The sequence below is a fragment of the Myotis daubentonii genome, chromosome 4 (assembly GCF_963259705.1).
Source record: "Myotis daubentonii chromosome 4, mMyoDau2.1, whole genome shotgun sequence".
NCBI classification, from domain to species: Eukaryota; Metazoa; Chordata; class Mammalia; order Chiroptera; family Vespertilionidae; genus Myotis; species Myotis daubentonii.
In genome coordinates, this window is record NC_081843.1 from 47,639,812 (window position 1) to 47,665,067 (window position 25,256).

Consider the following 25,256-nt stretch of genomic DNA (forward strand, 5'->3'; position numbering starts at 1 on the left):
TGGCACACCAGTTTAGTTTGCCTGCTGAGGCATGCTGGTTGGAAATTGCTGACTCAAGTGATAAAGAGCCAAAGACCTTCAAAGGCAGTTCTCTCCAAATCTCATATTTCTTGTAGCTGCTCTGTAGGATGCGTCATTACAATGCAAGTTGAATTCGCAGGCTTGCTAAGGTTCCACCGTGAGAGTTAGGGCACTGATTGGAAAGGAGACCCCGAGGTTTGGAATGTGGACATCTGGGTGGACCAAACTAAACAGGAAATCGTGTGCTGTCTAATCCAAGCTCCTACATTCTAGTAACTCCAACCTTTGCCCTTTATCCTCCAGCCCTAAAGAAGAGAACTACTTCCTGCACTATAACTTAGGGGTTTTCTTTTGCATTTTCACTTCTCTAATAGCTGTTATACAAATCCCTAACATTAAAATCTCTTTGGTAAAACAAACAAACAAAAATGGGCTACATTCTATTTTTCTGACGGGATCTTAATGGATTCACTGTCTTATAGAGTTATTTTGAGGATGAGATAAAGTGGCACATAGCTCAGTACGTCCTATGTAGAGGGTACTAAACAGGTAGTAGTGATTTCCTACCAACCACATCTCTTTTCTACTCTACTATGGTCCAACCAACCCAGTCACCTGGCCAGGGCCTTAGCAAAGAATTTTTAATAAATCAAGATAGTAGTAAAGAATACATACTATACAACTTTGAGACTTATGTACCATTTGTTACTAGTTGTGTGAAATATATCGTTTAGGCATTACTCTGCATAGCTTAAGTCAATTATTGTTTAGACATCACTCTGCATAGCTTAAGTGAAGTTGTTTCCATAGTGACTTTTCAAGGTTACACTTATCCTTGTGTATATAGGTTTTTTCAAAAGACATAGTTCAGTTTTAAAAACTTCAGAAGCATAAATGCTACAAACTTACATACAAGTTTCAAACAAACTTTATTAGAAAAATTTAATTATTTACATTTATTTTACATTTTGTAGCTCTGCTAATTTTGAATAATATATTTTTATTTTAATATTTTAGTCCCTTTGATTTAAGATGGAAACTACTGACTGAAACAAGAAATTAAGTCTTTTGGGACAACCTGTGCCTTCACTTTGTGCTTCCTGAAATGCTTAATAGATATCTTCAGGACTGTGGCTATGATCCTTAACAAGTTTGAAATTAAAAAAAAAAAAATTTGAAAAAAAATACGTTGCAGTTCTAAAAAAATATTTTATTTATTTTTAAATGTAATTTATATAATTAAAATTTTATAGAGAAGTTAGAATTATAATAAAAATATTTTTCTGCATCATTAATATTTAGTTGTCACACCTGATGCCCCATTCACCCCTTGATGTGGGTTTCCTACAACAGGGATTTTTTCCCTACATAAATACAACACAACCATAAAAGTCAGAAAGTTAACACTGATGCATTTCTAGTACCTAATCCTCAGAATTCATTCAAATTTTTCCAGTTGTCCCAATAATGTCATTTATAGCAAAAGAATCCAGTTCAGAATCACATCACATTTTGTTGCCACATATCTTTCTTCTCTTTCATTCTAGCAGAATATGGCATTTAGAAGCCAAGATCTGGACACTAATGGTGCTCATTGTTATTAACATGTTGCTGCTCCCAGGCTTTACCAGTTGAATACCTAGCTCTATATCTATATCATCTATATCTATATAGCTATATTTCTATATCCATATATCTACATCTGTATTCCTATCCATATTTCTATATATTATTAACTATAATTACATATCTATACAGAGAAAGAGCAAGATAAGTCTATAAACACATTTACATCTATATGTATAATCTATCCATGTATTGAGAACTGTGAGATCTGTTCACATCAATACCTCCAATTCTAATCCAAAAACAAAGGGTTTGTCCTAGTGTTTTGTTTTGTTTTTCCTTTTGAATATCTGCAACTCTCTTCCACAGAGAGAAAACCTGGATTCTCTTATCGCATCTATTTCCTTATTGGCTTCATAACCCTGTGGTATCCAAGCTCCCATCTCTGCCTCTCCCTCACCCCATATGGATGCCCCCCTCACCCTCTTCAGTCTCTAATATTTCATGCTGGGCCACCCCACCCCTGCTCTACATCTTCTCTTCTCACCATCTGGGCTTTGACTGCTCTTGCTTGCGGCTTCCCTGCATAGAGGTCCTTCTTACCCTGTTTGGCTCTGACCCTTCATGTCATAGCTGCCTCTCTGCACTATGTCACCCACTGACTCTTCTTGGGCTCTGACAGCCAGTGCCAAGCTGCTCCCACAATGTGGACTCCCTCTTTGCCCCACTCAAGCTTTTCCACCTCATTCCAGGCCACAGGCCAGCACTGCTGTAGAAGCCTACCTTGCCCTGCCTCACCTTTAGGACTGACTCTTTTGAAAGAAAGGGAAAAGGAAGAGTCCAATTAACTCCTATGCGTGTAATGAATATCTTTGCTGAATTTTGTTGAATTAGAGAGACGAAGCTGGAAGCAATATATGTGTGGTTTCAAATGCTGCTGACTGCTACACAATTCTTTGTAGAGGCGCCAGCTATATTTAGTTATAAGCACCCTTAAGACTTTGCTTTGGATATATTTATTCGCTAAAGCTTGGATGAAATAAAGATAGCATTTATTGGGGTAAGCGGAAAAGTAATCAAGTAGAGCTCCCTTTTAAATCTCATCTTATTTTGCTTTTTCATTTGTTCCTCAGAATGGATTTACTGTACAGACAGATTGGCCTCAGGGTTTGAATTATAGAGGATCTCCAGTCTTCAAGACAAAGGCATTTGTTCTTTCACTTAAAGTCATTGAATGTGTTTGAGCAGAAAAGAAGCATGAGATTGTGAGGAAAACTTTAATTCCTAATTACCAAAATTGAAAAAAAATCATGAGTACATTGTACATCTTGTTAACTTTTCTTAGGATGAACAGTATAAAGAGAAACTATTTATAGTTTGGGTGCTAATAGATAAGATGGCTTATTAGTTAATAAAGTATTTACACCATTTAGATAAATCTGGCTCAGCTTCATTCCCTGACTTACTGCTGTCACAATAATAAATTCATAATTACTTCTTTTTATACAATTATTAGGTACAATATAATAAAATGTAATTCTTGTCAAAGTAACTGGCTTTATTCAAGCCAGAAAACAATTTACATTATTCAAAATTCCTTTTCCTATTTAGAGGAAGGACTATTAACCAAATACTTGAGCATTTGACTTTGGATAACCACTTCCAGCACTATTTAATTACCACAGAGGCTAAGATGGGATGTGAATTTTTAGCAGATGGTCTGAATCAGGCAGTGCTTGTGCTTCTTGGTAGGATCAGGCAGTGCTTGGCATCACCCAACAACAGGCATCAGAGCCTGCTGGGGCCCCGAGTGTCAGCCTCCACCTGCCCTTGGTGGAATGAGAACACAGTAGGGTAGGAAGACCAAGGACAGAGGACATGGTCAACCAGGCCGAGGTCACTGAAAAGGAAGGAAGACAGAGGAGTCCGAGGGAGAGAGGGAAGAGCTGGAAGTGGAGGAGAGAAGGAGGAGGAAGAGAAAAGCACTTGAGAAGACATGTGACATGATTATCAAAAGATGAGATTGATGATCAGAGGGGAAAAAAAAGGAAATATAGAAAGAATGCTTAAGGAAACATAAGATATCTCATACACAATGATGTGAAAACATGGGGATATTTTATTGCTTTAATTTTAAATTTCTAAATTTCAAGGAAAAATTTTCTGAGCTGTGACCCATGGTCAAATCTGAGTAGAATGTGCATTGGTTTGTCCTCATGGTTGTCTCGTAGCCTCCACTCACACTCAGGGAGCATCTTCTTAGGAAGCGAATATGCAAGTGAATTTTTGTATAAAATTTTAATTTGTGGCTGCATTAACTTATATAAGAAATAGGGAATAAAACCTTAAATCACCCTGTCTTGAGTTTATATAACATTAGAGGCCCGATGCACAAAATTCGTGCAAGGGGCTTGGCCCCCTACACCATGGCAGCTGCCTCTGCCTTGGCCCCTGCCACCACAGCTTTGTCTGGAAGGTCGTCCAGAAGGACATCTGATCTAATTAGCATATTACACTTTTATTATCCTAGATATTTAAAGACCTTTCATTGACATAGTCCTTAGTTTTTACAATATCGCTCTGAGGTAGATAGGAGATCTGTAGTTTAATCCCCATTCTACAAAATCAAAATTAAAGCACAGTGTTAAATCAGATATACACAAACTCTAGAGTAGGGTGATTTGCCTTAGCTGTCCTGGTTTTTATCAGGGATAATAAAACTAATCTAATTCCATACATTGTGACTGATGAAAATGTTTAAAGTTGTCCAAACTATAAGTAGTTTCAATTTGGCCAAATGAAACCACATTTCAAACTAATCCCGAGTGCAAAGCTGTGAAGAGTATATTCTGGTTAGCCAGTTAGTTTCATTTCTCTTTATTTGACCATCTCCCTTTGTGCTGAAGATTACCCTATAATTGCTATTGTCTGTTGACATTATTTTTGCTCATAAACTTTGGCTAAAAGAATGTCCATTCCCACAGGAAAATACAGTCAAGAGCTTCAAGGCAGAGCCTTCCTCTCCAATCTGGCCTCCACACAGCAAGCCTAAAGATACTTTAGGATCCTGTGATCCTGGGTCTTTTTGTGACATCATACATTCAGTAGCCAGTAAGTAAAGTGTGGCACAATGCCTAGGTACTCCGGGTAGAGAGAAAGAGGCACAAGACACATTTCCTGCTTTTAGGGCAGTTCACATGGCTCATAAAATTGCCCATACCTTCTTTTTAAAACTTGCTTTTCTTCAGCTTTTCTGATTTCTAGGGGGTATTATTCTTCTGGTTCTCCTTCTTTACACTGTTGTGTTACTTGCTCATTATTCTTTTAAATACCCTATCTAATAAAAGAGTAATATGTAAATTAAGCATCACTCCGTGACAAAGATGGTGGCATCCTTAGTGGCTGGGGCGGGATGCTGGCGGTGTCGCCCCGGCAACGTGAGTCCAGCATCTGCGCCCCGGCCATGTGGAGGGAAGGAAGGGGAGGGTCCTCAGGCCGGGGTGAGGGACGCTGGTGTCGTTGCAGGCCGGGCTGAGGGAACCCCCTCCCCAGTGCATGAATTTCATGCACTGGGCCTCTAGTTGAACTAAATAAACCCTAGAGTATTGCAAATCTGTATTTCCTTTAGAAAAGAATGTGCTCATTTAGCCAATGATTTAATATTCTACTGGCCTTCACAACAGAATAAGCAAGACTTTCTAAGGTAAATTTGTTTTTTACAAGGCATTTAAAGTAAATTTTGTGGTTTTATAGCCCAACTTGAAGTGAAATCTTCCCCCAAAACACAGCAGTGCTGGAAAACTCCTCAGCAATCAGTGAGCTCAGTGCCAGCGTGACAACACGGGAGGAACAGGACGCTGAGTAGTAAATGTGACTGAAATACAAATAACAAAACATGTGGTTTTCTAGACTCACAAAGTATTAGAAGACAAAACAGTCAGCAAACTACAGTATAATATACAAGGGGAAATGCCAAAAGTGGCCACTAAATTATGTGTTTTTCCGTAGCCATGCAGCTATCCTGGCACTTTGGTTTTTGTTTGTCAGATTTTCATTCTTTATTGCCTGTAATTTGGCATGAACTTCGAGCCTCTGGTGCTCCTCCAACATGGGGCTGAAAAACTGCTGCAGCTGAAAGGACAAAGAGACGGTCAGGGCAATCTGACTCCTCATTTAGACAAAACAGGACGGTTCACTCTAAGTAGCAACATGATTTTGCAAATGGCCAATGACAGTTGGAATGGGTGGCAATATGTGAAGACCACCTACCCTGGAGAGTCAAATGTAGACTAGAAGCTCCATGATGTAGGAACTTCATCTATTTTATTCACTGCTCTATTCCCCAACTACCTAGTAGGTGTTCAATAAAGATTTACTGAATGCATACTAGATATTAGACAAAATTTGTGGACAGAGATAGAGTGAGACCTTTTCTTACTTCAAAAAATACTTTGCAACTTTCAAAGCTCAAAACTGGCACACAACATCTGTGTCTTTACAGATGTTATCCTTTATTTAAGAACTAGAGGCCCAATGCACAAAAATTCATGCAAGAGTAGTCCTTCCCTCCCCTGGCTGCCAGCACCGGCTTCCCTCCAGCACCTGGGGCCCAGGCTGGCTTTCCTCTGGCTGCCCACAGGCACCCAAGACCCAGGATGGCTTCCCTCCAGCCCCAGCTTGGTAAGGAAGGATGTCCAGAATGATGTCAGGAAGATGTCCAGTCTAATTAGCATATTACCCTTTTATTATTATAGATATTTAGATAGAGGATTTGTCCATTTGACTAAATTCCTTCATTGAGTCAAGTCAAGCATTAAGCTATAGGAACATATGCAATATTATGTACAAGCCAGATGCCAATTGACTAATTAGTTATATTCCTAGTCTATTTCTCCTTCAAAGGATTAGAACTTAGCACATGTGAGATGACAGCATACCCGTGCTCACAAAATGCCATTTAAACCCTAATGCACTTAAAATTGAGTAGTAATAGGGTTATCAAGGCTAATTACAAAGGAAAAGGAACATTCTGGAAAAAGTAGATTAAGGAACCAGAACCTCCCACCCTCTTCCACACCTGTCCATACCTACCAGGCAGTGGAATCCACCTCCCCACAACCCCATATGATCATGCACCTGCAGTGAGTGGGAGAGGAGTTGGGTCCGTGACATTGTAGGGGGGCTTTATGTGTGCTTGAGAGCATGAGTGCGGCCACGCTCCAACAGGGTAGTGTATAAGGAACAGAGCAAGAGAAGCAAAGAGTATATAGAAACTATGCTGGTCTGGAAGGAGAAGGGACTCATGTGACTTCCTTTTCATCCTCTTTTTAGTAATTATTTTTTATATTATCATGTGAATTAATACATTATAGGAGGACTATTGGGCATTAATAGGTTTTTGACAAGGATATTCATAATAGCTAACTTGTTTTCAAAATTGCAAAAATGTAATCACTGCTAAATCCACTTTTACATCATCTCTCTATATAAAAGCCTAATATGCAAATTGTCCCCTCAGGAGTTCAACAGGGAGTTCAATTGCTTGCTATGACGTGTGCTGGCCACCAGGGGGTGATGTGGAACGAAGGAAGACCCTCGCCGGCAGCCGGCAGCTAGGGAAGGGAGGTCCCAGCTGGCAGCCGAAGGCCCCGATCAGCCCTGATCACTGGCCAGGCCTAGGGGGCCTACCTATGCATGAATTTTGTGCACCAGGCCTCTAGTTTTAAATAAACTATCAGTGACTACAGAGCTTTGGAACTTTGAAGACTGCTAAATTTATACAACCTTCATTCATTAAACAACAACAACAAGCCCTGGCCAGTATGGCTCAGTTGGTTGGAGCATCATCCCAGACACCAAAAGGTGACAGACAGGTTCCATTCGCGGTTGGGGCACATGCAGGGGTCAACCAATCTCTCTCTCTCTCTTTCTCTCTCTCTCTCTCTCTCTCCCCCTCACCCCTTCCTCTCTAAAAATCAATAAAAATTAAAAATGAAAAACAATAAAATTTTACTGGGTTCTGTAGAGATAAACTACAAAGATAAACTGATACACTTTAGAAGACTCCACAGGATTCCAAGCCTTCTTTCCAGCATTTCTGGGTGCGCCCTTCACACTCTGATCCAGGGAATCCCTGATAAATCAGGTCCTGACAGTTCATCTTCAGGCAAGCCAAACTGAAACAAAGCTAATTCCTTCAGGAATTAGCAGTTCTTCCTCTCTCTCTTTATAACAACTACATAACTGACTGCTTTTTTTTTCTTGCTCAGGATCAAATTTCAGGCTTTATGTCCTAAACATTTATTTGTTTACTTGCTAGGGAAGGGAGTTGATTTTCCTTTCTTATTTACACAGTCCCTTCCTATTTTGCCGGGGTCCAGCCCCAGCGGGTCCAGGGGTCCCCAAAGGTGGATCTCCAGCCAAGTTCTGGTCTGGATCTCCAGAGAGGTTCTGCTTAGGATCTCCAGCCAGGTTCTGTACAGGTTCTCCAGCCAGGTTCAGTCACCAGGTTCTAGTCAGGTTCTCTTGCCATGTTCTATAGTCAGGTTCAATCCAGGATCTATTGCCATGTTCTCTCCAGCGAAGTCCTTCTGTCTCTAGAGAACGTTCTGTGTAGGTTCTGGGCCTAGGTTCTGTCTCTCTTGGTCCTGTCTTCTAAGTCCTGTCTCCTAAGTTCTGTGTTCTGAGTTCTGTCTCTGAAGTTCTGTGTCTCGCTGTCTTGTTGCATCTGTATTTATACCAGTTGATTCCAATCCTATCAATCTCTATTCCAAAGGTTAGGGCGTTTCTTATCTCCATTCCAGGGAGTAAAGATTATGTAGCTTAAGCATGATTGTTCATAGTTAAAATGATTAATTACCCGCCTGGCACTTAGTTGAGGGGTTTTATTCCCTCCCTAACTTCAGGGGAAAATCCCTACCTGGGGATTCAACCTTTCTTGGAGAGGTGACCTTGGTTAAAACACAGCGCCAAGAAGGTGAGCAAACATATTAAGAACCATATGCCATATATGCCAGGTCCCTTGAAACAGCAAGGATGGACCGGCTCCCGGCACTATTTTTATTAATATAGTTCCAGGCCATAGTTAATTTTTACTCATGTATTTTTTTTTTTACTCATAATCAACTTTATTGAGATAAAATTTATATACATAAGCTTTAAAGTCTACAAGTCAAGTTTGGATCTCTGTATACACCTGTGAAACCATAGCCACAATCAAGATACAGTCCATTTCCATGGCCCACCAACGTTCCTTCCTGCCCTTTTCAGGTCATCCCTCCCTCTGTCCCAGGCAACCTCTGATTTACCTTCTGTTACTACGGATCAGTTTGCATTTCCTAGAAAGTCTCTGGTTTCTTTTGCTCAGGACAATCATCTTGAAATTCATCCATGTTGCTACACAAAATTGTTCCTTTTTTAAATTGTGGGGTAGAATTCCATTGTGTGGATATATTGCATTTTCCTTGTCCATTCACCTATTGATGGACATTTGGGTGGTTTCCAGTTTTTAGCTAATGTGAATAAAGCTGCTAGGGACATTCATGTACAAGTATTTGTGTGGACATAGGTTTCCATTTCTTTTGAGTAAAAACCTTAAAGTGGAATTGTTGGGTCACATGCGTCTAATTAACATTTAGAGATACTGTCTGTTTTCCAAAGTAGTTTCCATGTCACAGTCCCACCAGTAGGGTAAGAGTTCCAGTTGCTTTACATCTTTGCCAACCTTTGGTATTGCCAATCTTTCTAATTTTACCTATGCTGCTGGGTGTGTAGAGGTTGTATTTATATTTTATTCTTGTTTTACTTTGTGTGTTGCTTTTTTGTAGACATTTGCTTTTGCCACTCAGTTTACCTTGTGGTTATAGGATTTCCCTTTTCTTTCCAGAACTACTCGTTCCCTATCTCAGTGTCTGTGGTTTGGGTGGGGCTGGTTCCAAATGTGGGCAAATGACCCAGGTTAGGCCAATCAGAGTATTTCCTTCCCGCTGGACACGGTGATTGGTGCATGTGAGCCAAGTAGGACCAATCAGAGTTCTGCCTTCAGGACTGGAACTTGAAGCTGGGTGAAAAGGTATTCCTTTTTCTACAACTGAGGATGCTAACGATCATGTAAGGCTGGACCTATGTTTGCATCCATGTGAAGAAAGTCTGCCTAAGAAGAAATTCAGCCCAGAGGGAAGCAGACGCTAGAAACAGCAAGCTCCACATTAGATTCTAGAATACAGTTATAATTAAAATATGGTCTCTGTCCTCAGGGAGCTTGTTTTACCCTCATAGAGTAGATGTATGCACACACTGATTACAGTATAATGTGGTAAGTGCTGTAATAAAGATATTGATGGGATGATTTGGGAGTATGGAGGAAGGACAGATATAAATCAGTTCATAAAAAATTCCTGGAATAGGTAGGTGGTTGGAGCAGAGTCTTAAATGATGATTAGGAATTATCCAGTCAAGGACAGGGTTCTGAAATCTAGAAAATGTAAAACAACCTAATAATTTCAGAAAATCTGTAAGTGGTGGAGTATAGCTAGAGGGAAAGTATTTGGGGGTGGTCTGTCTCTTGGTTTCAGATACTCAGTGGTGAGCTGGGCAAAAATGAAGCTAGAGGGTAAGGCAGGGTCCAGATTATTAAGGGCTTCATGTGTTAATGAAAAGATTTGAAAATTTCCTAAAAACTGATAAGCTACTGAAGCTTTGCGAACAGGGCAATGGCTGGTAGCAGTGTGCAGAATGGATGGAGGCAAGCCCAGCCTGGGCCAGGGAGCTTGGGCCAGAGTCTACTAAAGTAATTCAGGTGAGAAAGAATGATGTCCAACCCTCAAGAGCAAGACAGAATTAAAAAACATTTCATGTACAGTTATGACAGCACCAATGGAAGCATAGAATGTTATAATTCAGATAAGCATTTTAATTTTAGCAACTCTAAATGACACAAAAAAGTGACTTCCAACTTATCATTATAATTCATAATATCTAAAGTACTTACCTCCATGACCTGTAAATCTGTACTTATGGTTCTCCCTATTAAATACATTATAGTAACCAACGAGTGTATTCCATACCTGCAAAGCAACAAGATGCTAATCAGGGTTGGGAAATGTTTTGCAAGACAAAGCTATATTTTATTTGCCAGATAAATGCTAAGTATATAGCCCTTTTTAATTTTTATCTCCAACATCTAAAAGAAAACATGTATGAATTAGTTTACCCTCATCTTTTAATAGAAAATCTATTATATAAAAAATTCTAGCCCTGGCCAGGTAGCTTAGTTGGTTAGAGCACCATCCAAATATGCCAGGATTGCAGGTTCAATCTCTGGTCAGGGCACATACAAGAAGCAACCAATGAATGCATAAATAAATGGAACAACAAATTGATGTCTCCCTTCCTATCTCTTTAAAATCAATAAAAAATTCTATTAGCACTAAAAATGTTTATATTTAAACACTGATTTGTGTAACACATAGTTTTTAGTTCACTTAAATGTAAAAAAACTCTTTTTAAAAACAATAACAATGTCAACTGTTTTTATCTTTTTAAATGAGGTGGTTAGAATAGCCATTACATACCTCAAAATCAGAAAATTTGTAAGGGAGTAAATAAATATGCAAATTATGTCCCTTAAAAACAGTGGGTTTTTTTGTATTTTTTTTTTTAACTCTGACTAAAATACACTGAAAGCTCATTAAAAATGTTGTATTTGTACGTGCTTTTTGGAAAGAGGATCCATATCATCTGAGATTCTCACGGCTAAGTACGTGGCTCTACTCTATTTACATTCCCTCAAACAAGCGTGGTCACTGAAACTTCCTCCTTAGTTTAGTGCCCCTGATACCCAATGAAAATCATCTAAAAAAAAAAAAAAAAAAGCCATGAAGTGTTGCTGTAGAGAAAGAACAGATACATACCTGCCCAAAGTGGTGCTGTAGTTATAAAAGTAAATAAAGACTTTTGGATGCATTAAAAAAGAAAGAAAATTAAGATAGGGTTAATACAGACTGAATAAGAAATGGTTGAACTGGCTTGATAATTATACACACAATTTATTTCAAAAAGTATACTTGAAATTTAAAATTATAAGAGTTAATGTTGGCATACTACACAAACAAGGGTAAGAGAAAACAGTGCTTTTGTTCTTTTTAGATCTCCAGCTATAGTGTAAACTGTGTTTACTTGAGCAAAGTAGAGGACAAGAGACAGTTTACACGTAATTCAGACAAGCAAACTTGTTTCTGTGGGGAAAGCGGAAATATTTCTTATTTTTCATTTTTATTGGCCAGGTATGAAAAGCCTGTGAGGTGACTCAAGAGACTTGGCAAAATTTGCAAAGAACCAAGTCCCAAGCTTAAAAAAAAAAAAGCGGAAAACTACATAAGGTGCTAACTATGGGATTTTCTACCAGATCCAGAAGAAAGGTTACCTCAACAGGTGAGGCCCAATTTGAAGTTACCTTGGGCAACTCATAAGTTGTAGAAATGAGGAATAACATATAGTTAGAAGCATTGTTCTGGAGAGTAAATGAGATAATGTATGTTGTGGCATCTATCAGAGCACCTGGCACACATCATTCCTTCCTGGTCTTGCAAGCTTCAAGCGGAGATAATTTTTGAGACAGAGAGGATTTGTCACTCTTGTTGCGAGAGCAATCTCTTTGAAATATTAAACAAAAATACATACTTTACCAGTAGTTTATCTCTGCCCTAGTCAAATGCATTCTAATTAATATCAAGACAAGAGCCAGTGGGTGTCAGCATAGTTACCCTTTAAAAAATACTGATAACATTCAATGCTAGTGTGGACACGGTGATATGGGTATTCTAGTTTGGCTTGCATTCTGCCTCTTTCCTTTCTCACATTTCTCCTTCTCTCCTCCCCCTTCCCCTGCCATGTCTGACTTCCTGTGGCAAGCATGGGGCACCAAGGCATCCAGCCCAATCCAGTGGCAGGTGGTGGGAATGGGTCCACTCCAACCACATCTCAACTCACGCAGTTCCCTTGTGCTCCTACTTAACCTTTTCCACTCTGTGTTCCCCATCATTAAATACAACAGAATGGAAGTGAAAATAAGTGCAGGTTTCAAGCTTAGGACTCTAGACAATATAACAATATTTGGAGGAGAAATCGAGTGTTTGATAAGGAAAAGTGAAGATTCATTTTGGGCCAGTTGAGTTTGGAACTGATTATACCTTATAGTCTATATTCAAACAAAACTAGCATTTTCCTGTTGGCTGTGAAATCCACATTGTTTTAAGAAAGCTAAAAGCAACTTAACAAGGGTGATAAGGGCATAAATATAACTTCTACCACATACAACAAAAGATCACAAAAATCCTGGTGTTCCATCCCTATCCACACATTCTTCCATAGAATCTACCCACATCTACATGTACATATTGATTTTCCTGTAACCTGAAAGATGTCTTTATGGTCAGTGGAGGTTCCTTCTTTTAGATCAGTGCTCAAAGGATCATCTTGGTCCAACAGTTAAATAATTACCCCTCAGAGACCAGTGCAGTGTCTGCACAAGGGAGGGAGGAGCAGGAGCAAGCTGAAGATGTTTTACTCAAGCAAATATTCCAGAATGTATTTTCAGATTGGGCCTTCTGAGAAGAGTCCTGGGCGTGGTCGAGGGGAGCAGATGTTTCTGAACTGCTATTGGCAGTGTGCTCAATTCAACCCTGTGACCTCCCCTGTCTCCCCCTTTCCAGAGCCCCAAGTTCCAGCCAGGGATGTGACTCATTCCAAGTCAATCTTTTAGTCCTTCCATGTGGAAAGTGACTTTTCCCAAATCTGCCTGTTCAAACCTCACTCAATTCCCTTCCTTCCCTTTGAGTCCCCAAAGCCCTCTCTGCCTCCATCTCCACATTCTAATCACTTTATATCCCCAACAACAGCTGAAACTAACTGTCTTATCAGAGTAAAACCAAAATACTTTATTACTAGAAAGAACTTTAGAATTAATAAATACATGTCTTTCATTTTAGAGAAGAGGAAACTAAGGCCTCAATGTTCATAGACAAACAATAAATAGATGTTCCACTTCCCGTTCCAAATGAGAGGGTGAGAGAACTTATTTTCTTTATTTTCTTTTTCTTTCCTTTGTATTGAATTTATTGGGGTGACACTGGTAACAAAATTATACAGGTTTCAGGTGCACAATTCCATAACACACCATCTGTACACTGTATTGTGTGTTCACCACCCCAAGTCAAATGGATAAGTTACTTTCTCATCTGCGTTTATCCTGATAGGACTGATCTACTAGCAAAACGATACTTTGTTTACATGAACATTTATAGTGCATAGTAGGATTACAGATGAAAAGGCAGGCATTTCAGACCTAGAGTGAACATGGGGTGAAGTTTTCATTACAAGCTCCAGGGAAAGAGAAAACATACAACCCTAGGGGGTGGGCACATCTCTGAAACCTCATGGAACAAGGGGACCTGTGGACATAATTCTGATTTATAGCCGAATTCCCAGTGAGAAGTAGGACCTAAGAAGGAGGGCATTATCTTTAACAACTTAAGCAAAAATGAAAACACCATTTATCCCAAAGGTCTTAGGGATCCCAGACATTTAAGGAATTTATAACACCCTCTGAAGCAATAAACCTAGAATGATAAGTCATTTAAAGCAGGAGATAAAGACAATTTTCTCAAATTCCACTGATGAGCCTGTAATGGTACTGTACAAATAAGCTTTTATCTACACATTTTTTATTTCTGATTTAAAACTACATGTTGTATGGGTGCTCAATAAATGTACACACACACACACACACACAGAACCAAAAAAATGCACCCTATTCCATTATTTTGCTCTGTAAGAGAACCATATTCACATTCTTAAACATTTTTATGCTAAAAATATTTTGTTTCAAAAGAATTTATTTATACAATGTAGCTTTCAACTTTACAGTTGCTTGTACCTGAACTGTTGGCTACTTCGAATCTGCTCACTCTATAGCATGTGATTATTAGGAATGCATGGTTAAGTAATGTTCTAGAAAAACCAGCCATCCAGGGCCTGCTGTCTGATATTTGTATGCCAATGTATACGTTACCCAATAGGTGGGCTAGGAAGCAAACAGATTAGTCTTAAATTATGAGAAATATTAAAAAGTTCAAGACTATGGAATCCAGGCATATAAAAGGGAATCTGACAAGTAAAGCACACAAGCAACATCCAGCTGATGTAATGATGGGCGTTGTTGTTTCATAAAGACATGGTGATGCACTTCACAAAATAAACGAATGGTGATGTACATGCACCAGGAAAATGTGACTTGCTCTAGTCTCGCTTTCAAACTTCTGAGCGGGCACAACAGGGAAACTGTGGTATAAAACTATCCCATGCAAATCTATCTTTATTCAGAAAGCCAAAACTGAAGATAAGTGACCTTCTCTCCCATAACACAGCCAGTTTATGGTGAAACTAAATGCCTTTTCTAGTCAGTGCAAAGGACTTTTGTGACCTAGCCAGGCTGACTCTGTGCTTCCAGCACCAAACTCATGACCTAAATGAAAGGGTGGTCTCACATCCTGTTCTTACCTTTCACTCACAGCTTGCCAATTGTTGACTAAAAAGTCTTTTGCGACATATCGGCCAACATCAAATGCTGCCACAACTTCAATTATATTTGTTTCATTAAAATTGAATGAATATGTAGTGATGGCATATTCCATATATCTGTAAAAATGCATTTGCAGAAAATAAAGATGTAGAAATTATGCAATACAAGAAGTTAATTTAAATAAATGGAATCAAAATCCCATATGATTCCAAGTTAATGATGCACAAATATTTATTAATTGTTATCGTAGCACAGTGATACTTTTCTCCCTTTGGTTTATTAATTGCACTCTTCCACCAGGAACTTTCAAGGTAAGTTGTCCATAATCACCTGGTAAGTATCCATGGGTCTTTACTGCAGCTCATTGCATAAGCAAGTTGATTCCTTTCTTCTTCATTTGTGTTATTGGCGTAGATATTTAACAAAAAATCCCACTCTTTATCACTTCCCGAGGCAATGCCGTAACATAAAATCACAGTTTTAACTGGATAAGGTATTCTGTAAAGTATAACATGTAATGATATTTCTCATAGAAGTTGAGTTATAAACATGTTACTTGTGTTTATGGGTTATCATATATTCAGAACTATGTAGCTAGAAAAAAATGTTGTGATCTCAGATATAAAGAGCAAAAGTAGGGATCTAGAAAGGCAACTGTGGGAACTATCATTAGTGTTACCGTGATGAGATGAGACTGTCAAATTAGTTTAGAAAGGGGTTTAGGGGAGAAATAAATTAGAGTAGTACAATTGGTAAGTATATGCTGATATGCCGGGAGCCGGTCCATGCTTGCTGTTTCAAGGGACCTGGCATATATGGCAAGAGAACCTGACTAGAACCTCACCTGGCATATATGGCAAGAGAACCTGACTAGAACCTCACCTTCTTGGCACTATGTGTTTTAACCAAGGTCACCTCTGAGAAAGGTTGTTTCCCCAGGTAGGGATTTTCCCCTGAAGTTAGGGAGGGAATAAAACCCCTCAACTAAGTGCCAGGCGGGTAATTAATCACTTTAACTACGAACAATCATGCTTAAGCTACATAATCTTTACTCCCTGGAATGGAGATAAGAAACGCCCTAACCTTTGGAATAGAGATTGATAGGATTGAATCAACTGGTATAAATACAGATGTAACAAGACAGAAAGAGACAGAGCTTAGAAGAGAATTCAGAAGACAGAACTTAGGAGACAGAACCTAGGCACAGAACCTACACAGAACGTTCTCTAGGGACAGAAGAACTTCGCTGGAGAGAGCATGGCAAAAGATCCTGGACTGAACCTGACTACAGAAATTGGCAAGAGAACCTGACTAGAACCTGGTGACTGAACCTGGCTGGAGAACCTAGTACAGAACCTGGCTGGAGAACCTGGAGAGCCTAGCAAGAGAACATGGACACAGAACCTGGCTGGAGATCCTAAGCAGAACCTCTCTGGAGATCCTAACCAGAACTTTGCCAGAGATCCAGACCAGAACTTGGCTGGAGATCCTGGCTAGGCTGCTGATCAACTGAATGCTGTCTCTGTGTCATTCCTCCTTCGCCGACTCCGTCTACACCTTTGGGAACCCCTGGACCCGCTGGGGTTGGACCCCGGCACTGATAAGTCTGGGTTCATATCTTACTATCACATTTCCTAACAGTACATCTGAGGTGATATATTAATAGAGTCTTAGCCTCAGCTCTCTGAGAGACTGCAAACAAATAGAAAAAAAGAGTTGCTCTGATGTATGTATGTATATAATAAAGAACAACCTAAATAAGACTCAAAATAAGCATAAGTGCTTAAAGGGAATGCACTGGCAATGATAGATCCTGAGTGACAATCGCTGTATAAGTTCTAATCTATTGTTATGAACAGACCTACATTAGATAGTTTTTTTTAAAGAAAGATACTTGAATAAAATTGTAGGAGAGATTAACCAAGTGAAAACAAAACAATCATTCCCAGAGTGAGAGCATCAAAAAGGTAGAAAGATTGCTGGTGTTGAAATAGGACAAAGACCAGTGCAATTTCAGTATTTATCTTACTCATTCTCTGGATTGTCCATCCAGTCTTTGAAGAGTTCTCTTGACAGCTGAAGACAGTCCTCAAGGCCCAAGAAACACACACTCGCAAAAAGTTTTTCCAGCGATATTCTTGAAGGAACAGTCAAAGGAAAACATTTTATTTTGCATTACCACGTTATTTTTTTCTCCCTCCAAGAATATGTTTCATAAAAAGATGGGTAGTTTAAAACATCCTTCCAATAACATCAAGTTTGCTAAAAAAAGAAGAAAAAACGCTTTTGTGGATAACAAACGTGTTTAAGATTCAGAGAAATGTTTTCTGAGAGCCTGTCAGGAACCAAATAAGCTCCTAAGACTGGTATTTTTTGAAAAGTTAGAAATAAATTACTGCCATCCTTTATCTCCCTCAATCACACATGGTGTACACAGACTCCACATCTGTTATCAATTTACTTTTCCTCCCTTTTATAATAATTGCCTTGTGGATAAAAAATGACTTTAGAGTATTTGATCTAATACTCTTAAAAAGAAAGTTCTTTATACATGGAAAGGAATGGTTTATTTCTCTCTTTCAACCATGTGCTTTTCCTTGCTTAAGTTTCTGTTTCTTCTTCAACTCCTCCTGGCTATTATATTTATGGCCAGAAAAAGGATAGAGGTTTTGTTTTGTTTTTATAGCTGAGAAGGGGTACACATTATGGTTCAAAACAAGTAAGTTCAAAAGAATACAGTGAAGAACAATTATAAATCCAGATAAGCGGTGCGTGGGGTATATCTCCCTGCTCTCCCCAAGTTTGAAGTAAAAGGTAAAGGAAATCAAAGTGGCCATAAAGTTCCAGAAAATGCAAGAGCCAAATCTCTATTCCCCCACCCTCTAGTTTCAACTCGGCTTGACCTGACTCTCTGATAAGCAGAAGTGGAATGTCCAAGGGTGGAGGCCTTCTGAAAGACAGCTCTGAGCATTCATTTATACACACACTGTCCCTCCCCACCCATCCCAAGCTGGCTGCAGAGAACTCGTCTTGGGATGCTACAAAAAAGCAGGTCACTTCAGTCCAATTAACTAATCCAAGGTTATGGCTAGTTAACAGTTGTGCTGCCTTCGTGTGTGTTGTTTTTTTTAAAATATATTTTTATTGAATTGAGAGAGGAAGGGAGAGGGAGAGAGAGAGATAGGAACATCAAGGAGGAGAAAGAATCATTGTTTGACTGCCTCCTGCATGCTCTACACTGGGGATCGAGCCTGCAACTGGGGCATGAGCCCTTGACCAGAATCAAACCTGGGACCCTTCAGGCAACAGGCTGATGCTCCATCCACTGAGCCAAACCGGTTAGGGCCATGCCTGCAGTTTTGAGCACACTTTTGCCTTCCTGTTTATTCACACATGCCTACACATTCACTATTCCAACTAGTCCTTCCCATCTTCAATCTACTTGTCCATTCAACCCTATGTCCTTCTAGTCACAGGTCCTAGCACTAAAATTTTCTCCTCTCTCAGAAGGATACTCATGAGAGATAATAATCACATTTTGTATGCTTTGTATTTCTTGTTCGGTCTAATTGATTTAAAGTTGATGTGACTAGTGCTGTAAATATAATCCCTGTACCATAGCTGATCACAAACTCCCTCCCTAAATCTAGAAGCCCAGCATACACACATGGCCTTGGGTCACAGGGAGGCCGGTGACAGCAGAGCTGTATTCTGCCTTTCACCCCCTTCCTGGATCATTATGACAACGTGCTTACTTCTCTCACCAAATCAATGATTTGAAAATCATTTATAACACTTATGATCATACACAATGACTGATATATTTCACTGTCAACCTCTCATAAAATTTGCACTGTGAGAGAATTTCTGTCACCAGTAATATACAGAGGGGCCCCTTTTCCATGCCCTTTAATTCACTGGGATAGGCTGACTTTGCTTAGCACAGCTCTTCACCATTAGTATGACATACTTACAATTTCAACCAGTAAGATTTGAGAATACAGAGCTATAAATTCCTGCATAAAATGTCACATGATGTCACTTATTTGTGGAATCTAATGAACAAAATGAATTAACCAACAAAATAAGACCCGAAGCATGGAGGCATGGAACAGACTGACATACCTCAGTGTGGGTTTGGGAGAACGAGAAGAGATAAACCAAAGAACTTATACACTTATATGCATATCCCATGGACACAGGCAATAGGGTACCTGGGGGGTATAGGTAGGGAGGAGGGGGTTAAAGTGGGGGGGATGGGAGATATCTATAATAATATCAACAATAAAAAATATATATTTTAAAAATTTTCTGTGTATACACATATGTGCTTTGTGGGTAAATTAAGATCCCAAACTATTATTTCCTATTAGGATACATGTAGCTTATCAATCTCAAAGCTACTGTCCTAAAATAGTATATAAAAATCTCTCAGTGAATCATAGGTATTAAGATGTTATGATGTAAGTATGGAAGCCTATTTATTAATATGAATAATTTTATGCAATTATTACTATTCAAAAATACTTACAAAGCTAAATAGTCATCTTGCAATGCTGTCACATTTTCACGAATTATAGTTGAATAATGATTCCATATTGAGGTCAGTCTCTTTAATAGATACTTCTATAAACAATAAAGAAAATATACTGTTAGTCTAGCTCGCAACACTGAATTTGCATTGCATTTCTCTTTATCTGAAGAGACATTAATAATGACAGATATGTCTTCAGAAATGATTTTTATTTGTTAGTAATGTGTAACTGGTTTATTTTTTAGCCTGCATAGGTTCAGTTTTCTCACACAAAACAAGGTTTACAATAACACCATTATTATAGTTTTGTGAAGACTGAACAATATAATGTATGTAAGCATACTGCCTGGCAAATAAGTCAATAAATATTAGCTATTATTATAACTTAATATCATCCTATTCATTTCTCGTTATCATAAAAAATGAGAAAAACGTATAAAAATTTAAAACTTAAACTTTCTATTTTAAAAATTCCATGTTTAATATATAAACCTCCAAGAAAACAAGAACTGATTTATGTCTCAAACAATTTAAGCCCTGAATCTGAAGTAAATAATAAGATTATAAGATTATAAAAGTTATACATTCCTGTATTGAAATACTAAATGTATTCATTGAAATTCTTTAAAAACAAGTATTAGTTTTTACTTATTTATGCAAACCCAGTCATCAGATATAAATCAACGAGTTTCCTTGATCCCACAAATATTAAAGTGCCTTCTATTGGTCACCAACCCCACATTCCAGTAAGTTTCCATCAGCACTTTGGACAGTAGAGACAAGAAAGTATGCCGAAACCGGTTTGGCTCAGTGGATAGAGCGTCGGCCTGCGGACTGAAAGGTCCCAGGTTCGATTCCGGTCAAGGGCATGTACCTGGGTTGCGGGCACATCCCCAGTGGGGGATGTGCAGGAGGCGGCTGATGGATGTTTCTCTCTCATCGATGTTTCTGACTCTCTATCTCTCTCCCTTCCTCTCTGTAAAAAATCAATAAAATATATTAAAAAAAAAAAAGAAAAGAAAGTATGGAACCCTGAGGTAGTTATGATTTCAGCCTCAAACTGCCTCAGCAACTCACTTGGAATCCTCACCTAACTTACTTTCCAGTTTGTTTGTAGCCCTTAACTCTCCAAAGGTTTGCTCCCTAACTTAGGCTTTGATTCTACCTGTGCTATCTTTCTTATGATCACTGTTTAAAACCAAATGATGGAACTTTTCTCCTTTTATATTGTTTCAGTTATGATGGCATGTTATGTCTTTAGTCATTAAGTCTAATTTCCCTCACTCTCTTCGCAACATCAAGAGCAGCTTTGAAACGTTACTTTTTCTGGAACTCACTTCTCTGGTTTTAAGTGCTGGCCCTGTAAATCAAAGCATCTCACTTATGCATATAGGACTGTAAAAAGTCATTCTGTTTGATTAACAATCTTTTAGGAAAATAGTTACTAATGCATACTATCCTTTTCTGTAAGCAAAAAGGCATACCATATCTATCCACTCTGGTTTCTTAGGACACATTGCCACTTCCATGAGAATTAAATACCTTTCTAAACTTCTATCATACTCATCTCCTAGACCAGGTTTATGACTAAGGTATTTTCTTTTAAGAATAATCAATCATTCCTTGAAAAAAATGAATATGTATATATTAATTAGTTATATATATATATAAATAAACTACTTTTGGAAGGCCTGTTTCACAGATGCTCTTTAGAATATAGAATGAGAAAGAATGGATTCTTTTAAACCACAAACAAAGAATGAAATTACCTTTAATAATGTGTATGTATCATAGTTGCCCACATCAGAAACAAAATTGCTGGGTAGCAGGTTCACCAAGACTGTATGCCATACTATGATTTCATCTTCTTCAGCAAGGTACTTGGTTAAATCAAGTGCTGTTTCAATCTCAATATAATTGTTTCTGTTTGGTTTAAAAACACACACTAAAAAACCTTCACTTGCTAAAAATGATTTGCACACTTTCCATATTTGTTCCATGCTTCAATGCCTGACTTTATAAAGTATGTGAAATCAAGAAGCTAGAGGGCAAAGGTCCCATCTCATTGATAAGATGGGAACCAAGCAATGTTGACCAACCCTCCCTTTCAGTTTGGTATGTGCACCCAAATTCCTGGAGATTTTATAGAAAATCCAGGCCCTTGCCGAAACCGGTTTGGCTCAGTGGATAGAGCGTCGGCCTGCGGACTGAAAGGTCCCAGGTTCTATTCCGGTCAAGGGCATGTACCTGGGTTGCGGGCACATCCCCAATAGGAGATGTGCAGGAGGCAGCTGATCGGTGTTTCTCTCTCATCGATGTTTCTGACTCTCTGTCTCTCTCCCTTCCTCTCTGTAAAAAATCAATAAAATATATTTAAAAAAAAAGAAAATCCAGGCCCAATATTGGCCTAATTATCGGGCAAAAGAATATTTATGCATTTAGTATGCATTCTTATGAGAGTATAGTTTCCATTCAACAAGTATTAATTAAAAGTCATTCTCTCTCTAATGTTCTGCCAGCAAAAACTAGAATATAGGACAATACGCTCTCCTACTATTGAGGATCTTACTACTTCAATGAGGAGCTGAGATTTATGCATAAGTAAATGTTAACAAAAGGTCCTAAGAAAGACAATGAATACAATAAAGGAGCAAAGACGGTAAACAGGCATGTAATGGAAAAGTCAGCGAAGGCCTCCTGGAGTAGGAATTTGAGAAGAACAATGAAGGTTGGGTAGGATTGAAATGGGTAGTAAAAAAGAAGACAGTTTAGGACAAAGAAGATTATTGGGAATTAATATGATGGGCAGACCAAGCTAACCGAAGCAGAGAATTTCTTTTGTGTATAGTTGGAAGGTGGGGCCTAATAGGAAAGGTGGATCAAAACTGTGAAGAGCCATGAATGTTAGGATATAGAATTTACATGTGGTGGGAAGATGTTTAGATACCTGGGTACCATCATGAAGGTGATGCCTAAAAATTTTATTATAATTGGGCTCAAGAAGATAGAATGGAATTCAAAGGCACTAAAGGCGAGAAGCTAATGCAATAGGCCAAGCAAAAGACAATGAAAGCTTGGCTTAGTATGGAAACAGTGGAGGTAGTAAGTAAGGTGGGAATCCAAAAGACTTTTCTAGGAATGAATAGAAAAGACATGGTGACTATTTGGGAAATGTGCAGGAGTTCAGGATATCTCTTATGTTGCAAGTTTGGGTGATGGGAAGAATAGTGGAACCTTTGACAGAGAGAAAAAAATGATAGCAGGAGCAGTTTAGAGACAAATAAAGTTCAGTGTCCCAGGTGCTGAATTTAAATGACCACAGGATAAATAGAAGACAGGAAGAGACAAGTAGAGATGTAGGTTTAGAAGTCATCAACATATCTTCCACAAACATTTATTGAGTACCTTATATCTTCTAGGCACTGTACATGTACGTAATAAAATCACTGAAATTTTAAAAATGCATGCATTATCCCAAGGGAAGATAGAAAAAAATAACACAACCATCACTGGTTTTAGGATGCTCACAGCAGCAAGAAGAAGGGAAGTCAGATACATGAGGAGAACCACGTTTGCATACTAAAGTCTCAGGAAGCCAGTAAAGAAGTTTCCAGGAGGATGTGGTCAACAGTACCAAAGTCAGGGTAATCTCAGAGAGGAGTTTCAACAACGTAGTGAGCAAGGAAGTATGCTGCAGGTTACAGAGGGGAAAAGTGGTAAAGAAATAAAAGATAAAATAAGCAGACATTCATTCAAGAAATAGGACAAGCCAAAGAGAGAGTGAGCACACTAAATAATTTATTATGTATACTCCTTAATTTTATTGTCTGAAAATTTAAATTCTGAACATATATTAATTTGCCTGGTCAAATACTTACCAGCTGCTTTTACATATATGTCACATTTTATTTATATCATAACGAATAAGGATGATATAAATAAAATCAATAATTTTGCAATATGTTAAAATAAATGCCATATCTCATTAAAATTATACCTACAGCCATCATTGTCAGGTATCATAAATCACTTCAAAATTTTAATAGTCTACTTCCAGCAATTCGTTTTTTAGATGACAGCTACTTTATTTCCTTAACACTCAATATCACAGAAAAATATGAACACAATCTTCCTATATTTATCCATTTTAACATTTACTAGAGTTTACAAAGGTAAGCTTGAATCACTTGTAATTTACGTAAGTTTTTATTCCTGATTGATACTTTGAAAATAATGGTTCTTATGCTTTTTATAATAAACCTATAAATATTTAAACACTATTATCTTTTTTCTCTTTATATCATCTCTACTACATCCTTTTCAAACTTTTCCTTTAAGGTGTTTCTTTCAAAACATTGAGTTATCTTTGCTATTCTTTTAAAACCCTTTAAAAATTCTCCATAACTAGTTTAAATCTTATTATACCAAAGTTAATGTAATCGAAAATATATAGGACTTTGATTATAATTGAATGCCAAGGTTTGACTTGAGAAGAACATATTTTTTTCTCTCAAAACATTGTTTCTTGGTGGCTTTCTAATTATAATAGACATTATTGCTCTTTCTTCATAGGACTTTTTAAATTGTCTTTCTTTTACTGTGGGAAAATACACATAAAATTTGTCATTATAACCATTTTTAAGTGTACAGTTCAGCAGTATTAAATACATTCATAATTTTGTGCATCCATCACCATCATCTGTCTCCTTAACTCTTTTCATTTGTAAAACTGAAACTCTGTACCCATTAAATAATATCTTCCCTTTTCACCTTTCCCCTAACCCCTGGCAACCACCATTGCGCTTTAAATCTTTATGATTTTGATTACTCCAAGCACCTCATTGTAAAGCGGAATATTATAGTACTTTTCTTTTTGTGACAGGCTTATTTCACTTAGCATAATGCCCTCAAGTTTCATCCATGTTGTTGCACATTCCAGGCACTTTTATGTAATAAAATTCCACTATAACTACAGAATTTGATCTTAATCTTGAGAAGTTATGGCCTGGATATGCTAAAGAACCAACTTCATAGTGATGAAGTTCATAATGATAAATTCTCAAGGTGAACTCTAAAACCATGTGAGAAGAAAATATACTCACTTAGACAAGGAAAAGGCATCATCAATCAGCTGCAGTCTGTGAATAACGGGAATGGCCTGCAAATTAGATCCCAATATGTGCAGAGAAAGATGAGAATTTTTTTAGTAAAAAAAAATAATTTTAAAAGAATAACATTTAAAGATCATGGCTAATTACAAAGTACTTTCACATGAATTGTTTCATGTACAGAGAAATGATAAATACTAAGGGTAGTCCCCATAACTTATGTATTATACATCTGTTTTTGATAAATGATCCCTCTGGACATGAATCATAAGGTTTAAATAAGGCAGAGAGCTATGCCAAAATTCTCCCTGAAAACAGCATGTTAGAAAATAAAAACAGGAAGCCAAGTTTAAAAGGCTTCTCCAAAACAGAAAGCATACATTAAATTGTATGACAATGTCCAAATTATTGTCAGGGGAATTTTTTGGCATAGGAGGGCTTAAATAAA

At 38.0% G+C, this 25,256-nt stretch overlaps 2 protein-coding genes across 2 annotated transcripts in view; both read right to left on the reverse strand.

Annotated features, from left to right (window-relative positions):
• Nucleotides 1–15,276, reverse strand: part of ARL14EPL (ADP ribosylation factor like GTPase 14 effector protein like) — a 38,686-nt gene extending 23,410 nt beyond the window's left edge. The window contains exon 1 of the mRNA XM_059693858.1: nucleotides 15,145–15,276. The gene's annotated coding sequence lies outside the window, so the exon portion shown is untranslated. The remainder of the gene's footprint in view (nucleotides 1–15,144) is intronic.
• LVRN (laeverin) overlaps nucleotides 3,689–25,256 on the reverse strand; it is a 63,118-nt gene continuing 41,550 nt past the window's right edge. Inside the window, exons 13-20 of the mRNA XM_059693838.1 lie at nucleotides 24,803–24,858; nucleotides 21,470–21,623; nucleotides 19,698–19,792; nucleotides 17,196–17,303; nucleotides 15,497–15,664; nucleotides 15,145–15,282; nucleotides 10,577–10,652; nucleotides 3,689–5,718 (exon numbers count right to left, since the gene is read on the reverse strand). Of these exons, the coding sequence (XP_059549821.1) occupies nucleotides 5,578–5,718; nucleotides 10,577–10,652; nucleotides 15,145–15,282; nucleotides 15,497–15,664; nucleotides 17,196–17,303; nucleotides 19,698–19,792; nucleotides 21,470–21,623; nucleotides 24,803–24,858 (936 nt within the window). The 3' untranslated portion in view covers nucleotides 3,689–5,577. The remainder of the gene's footprint in view (nucleotides 5,719–10,576; nucleotides 10,653–15,144; nucleotides 15,283–15,496; nucleotides 15,665–17,195; nucleotides 17,304–19,697; nucleotides 19,793–21,469; nucleotides 21,624–24,802; nucleotides 24,859–25,256) is intronic.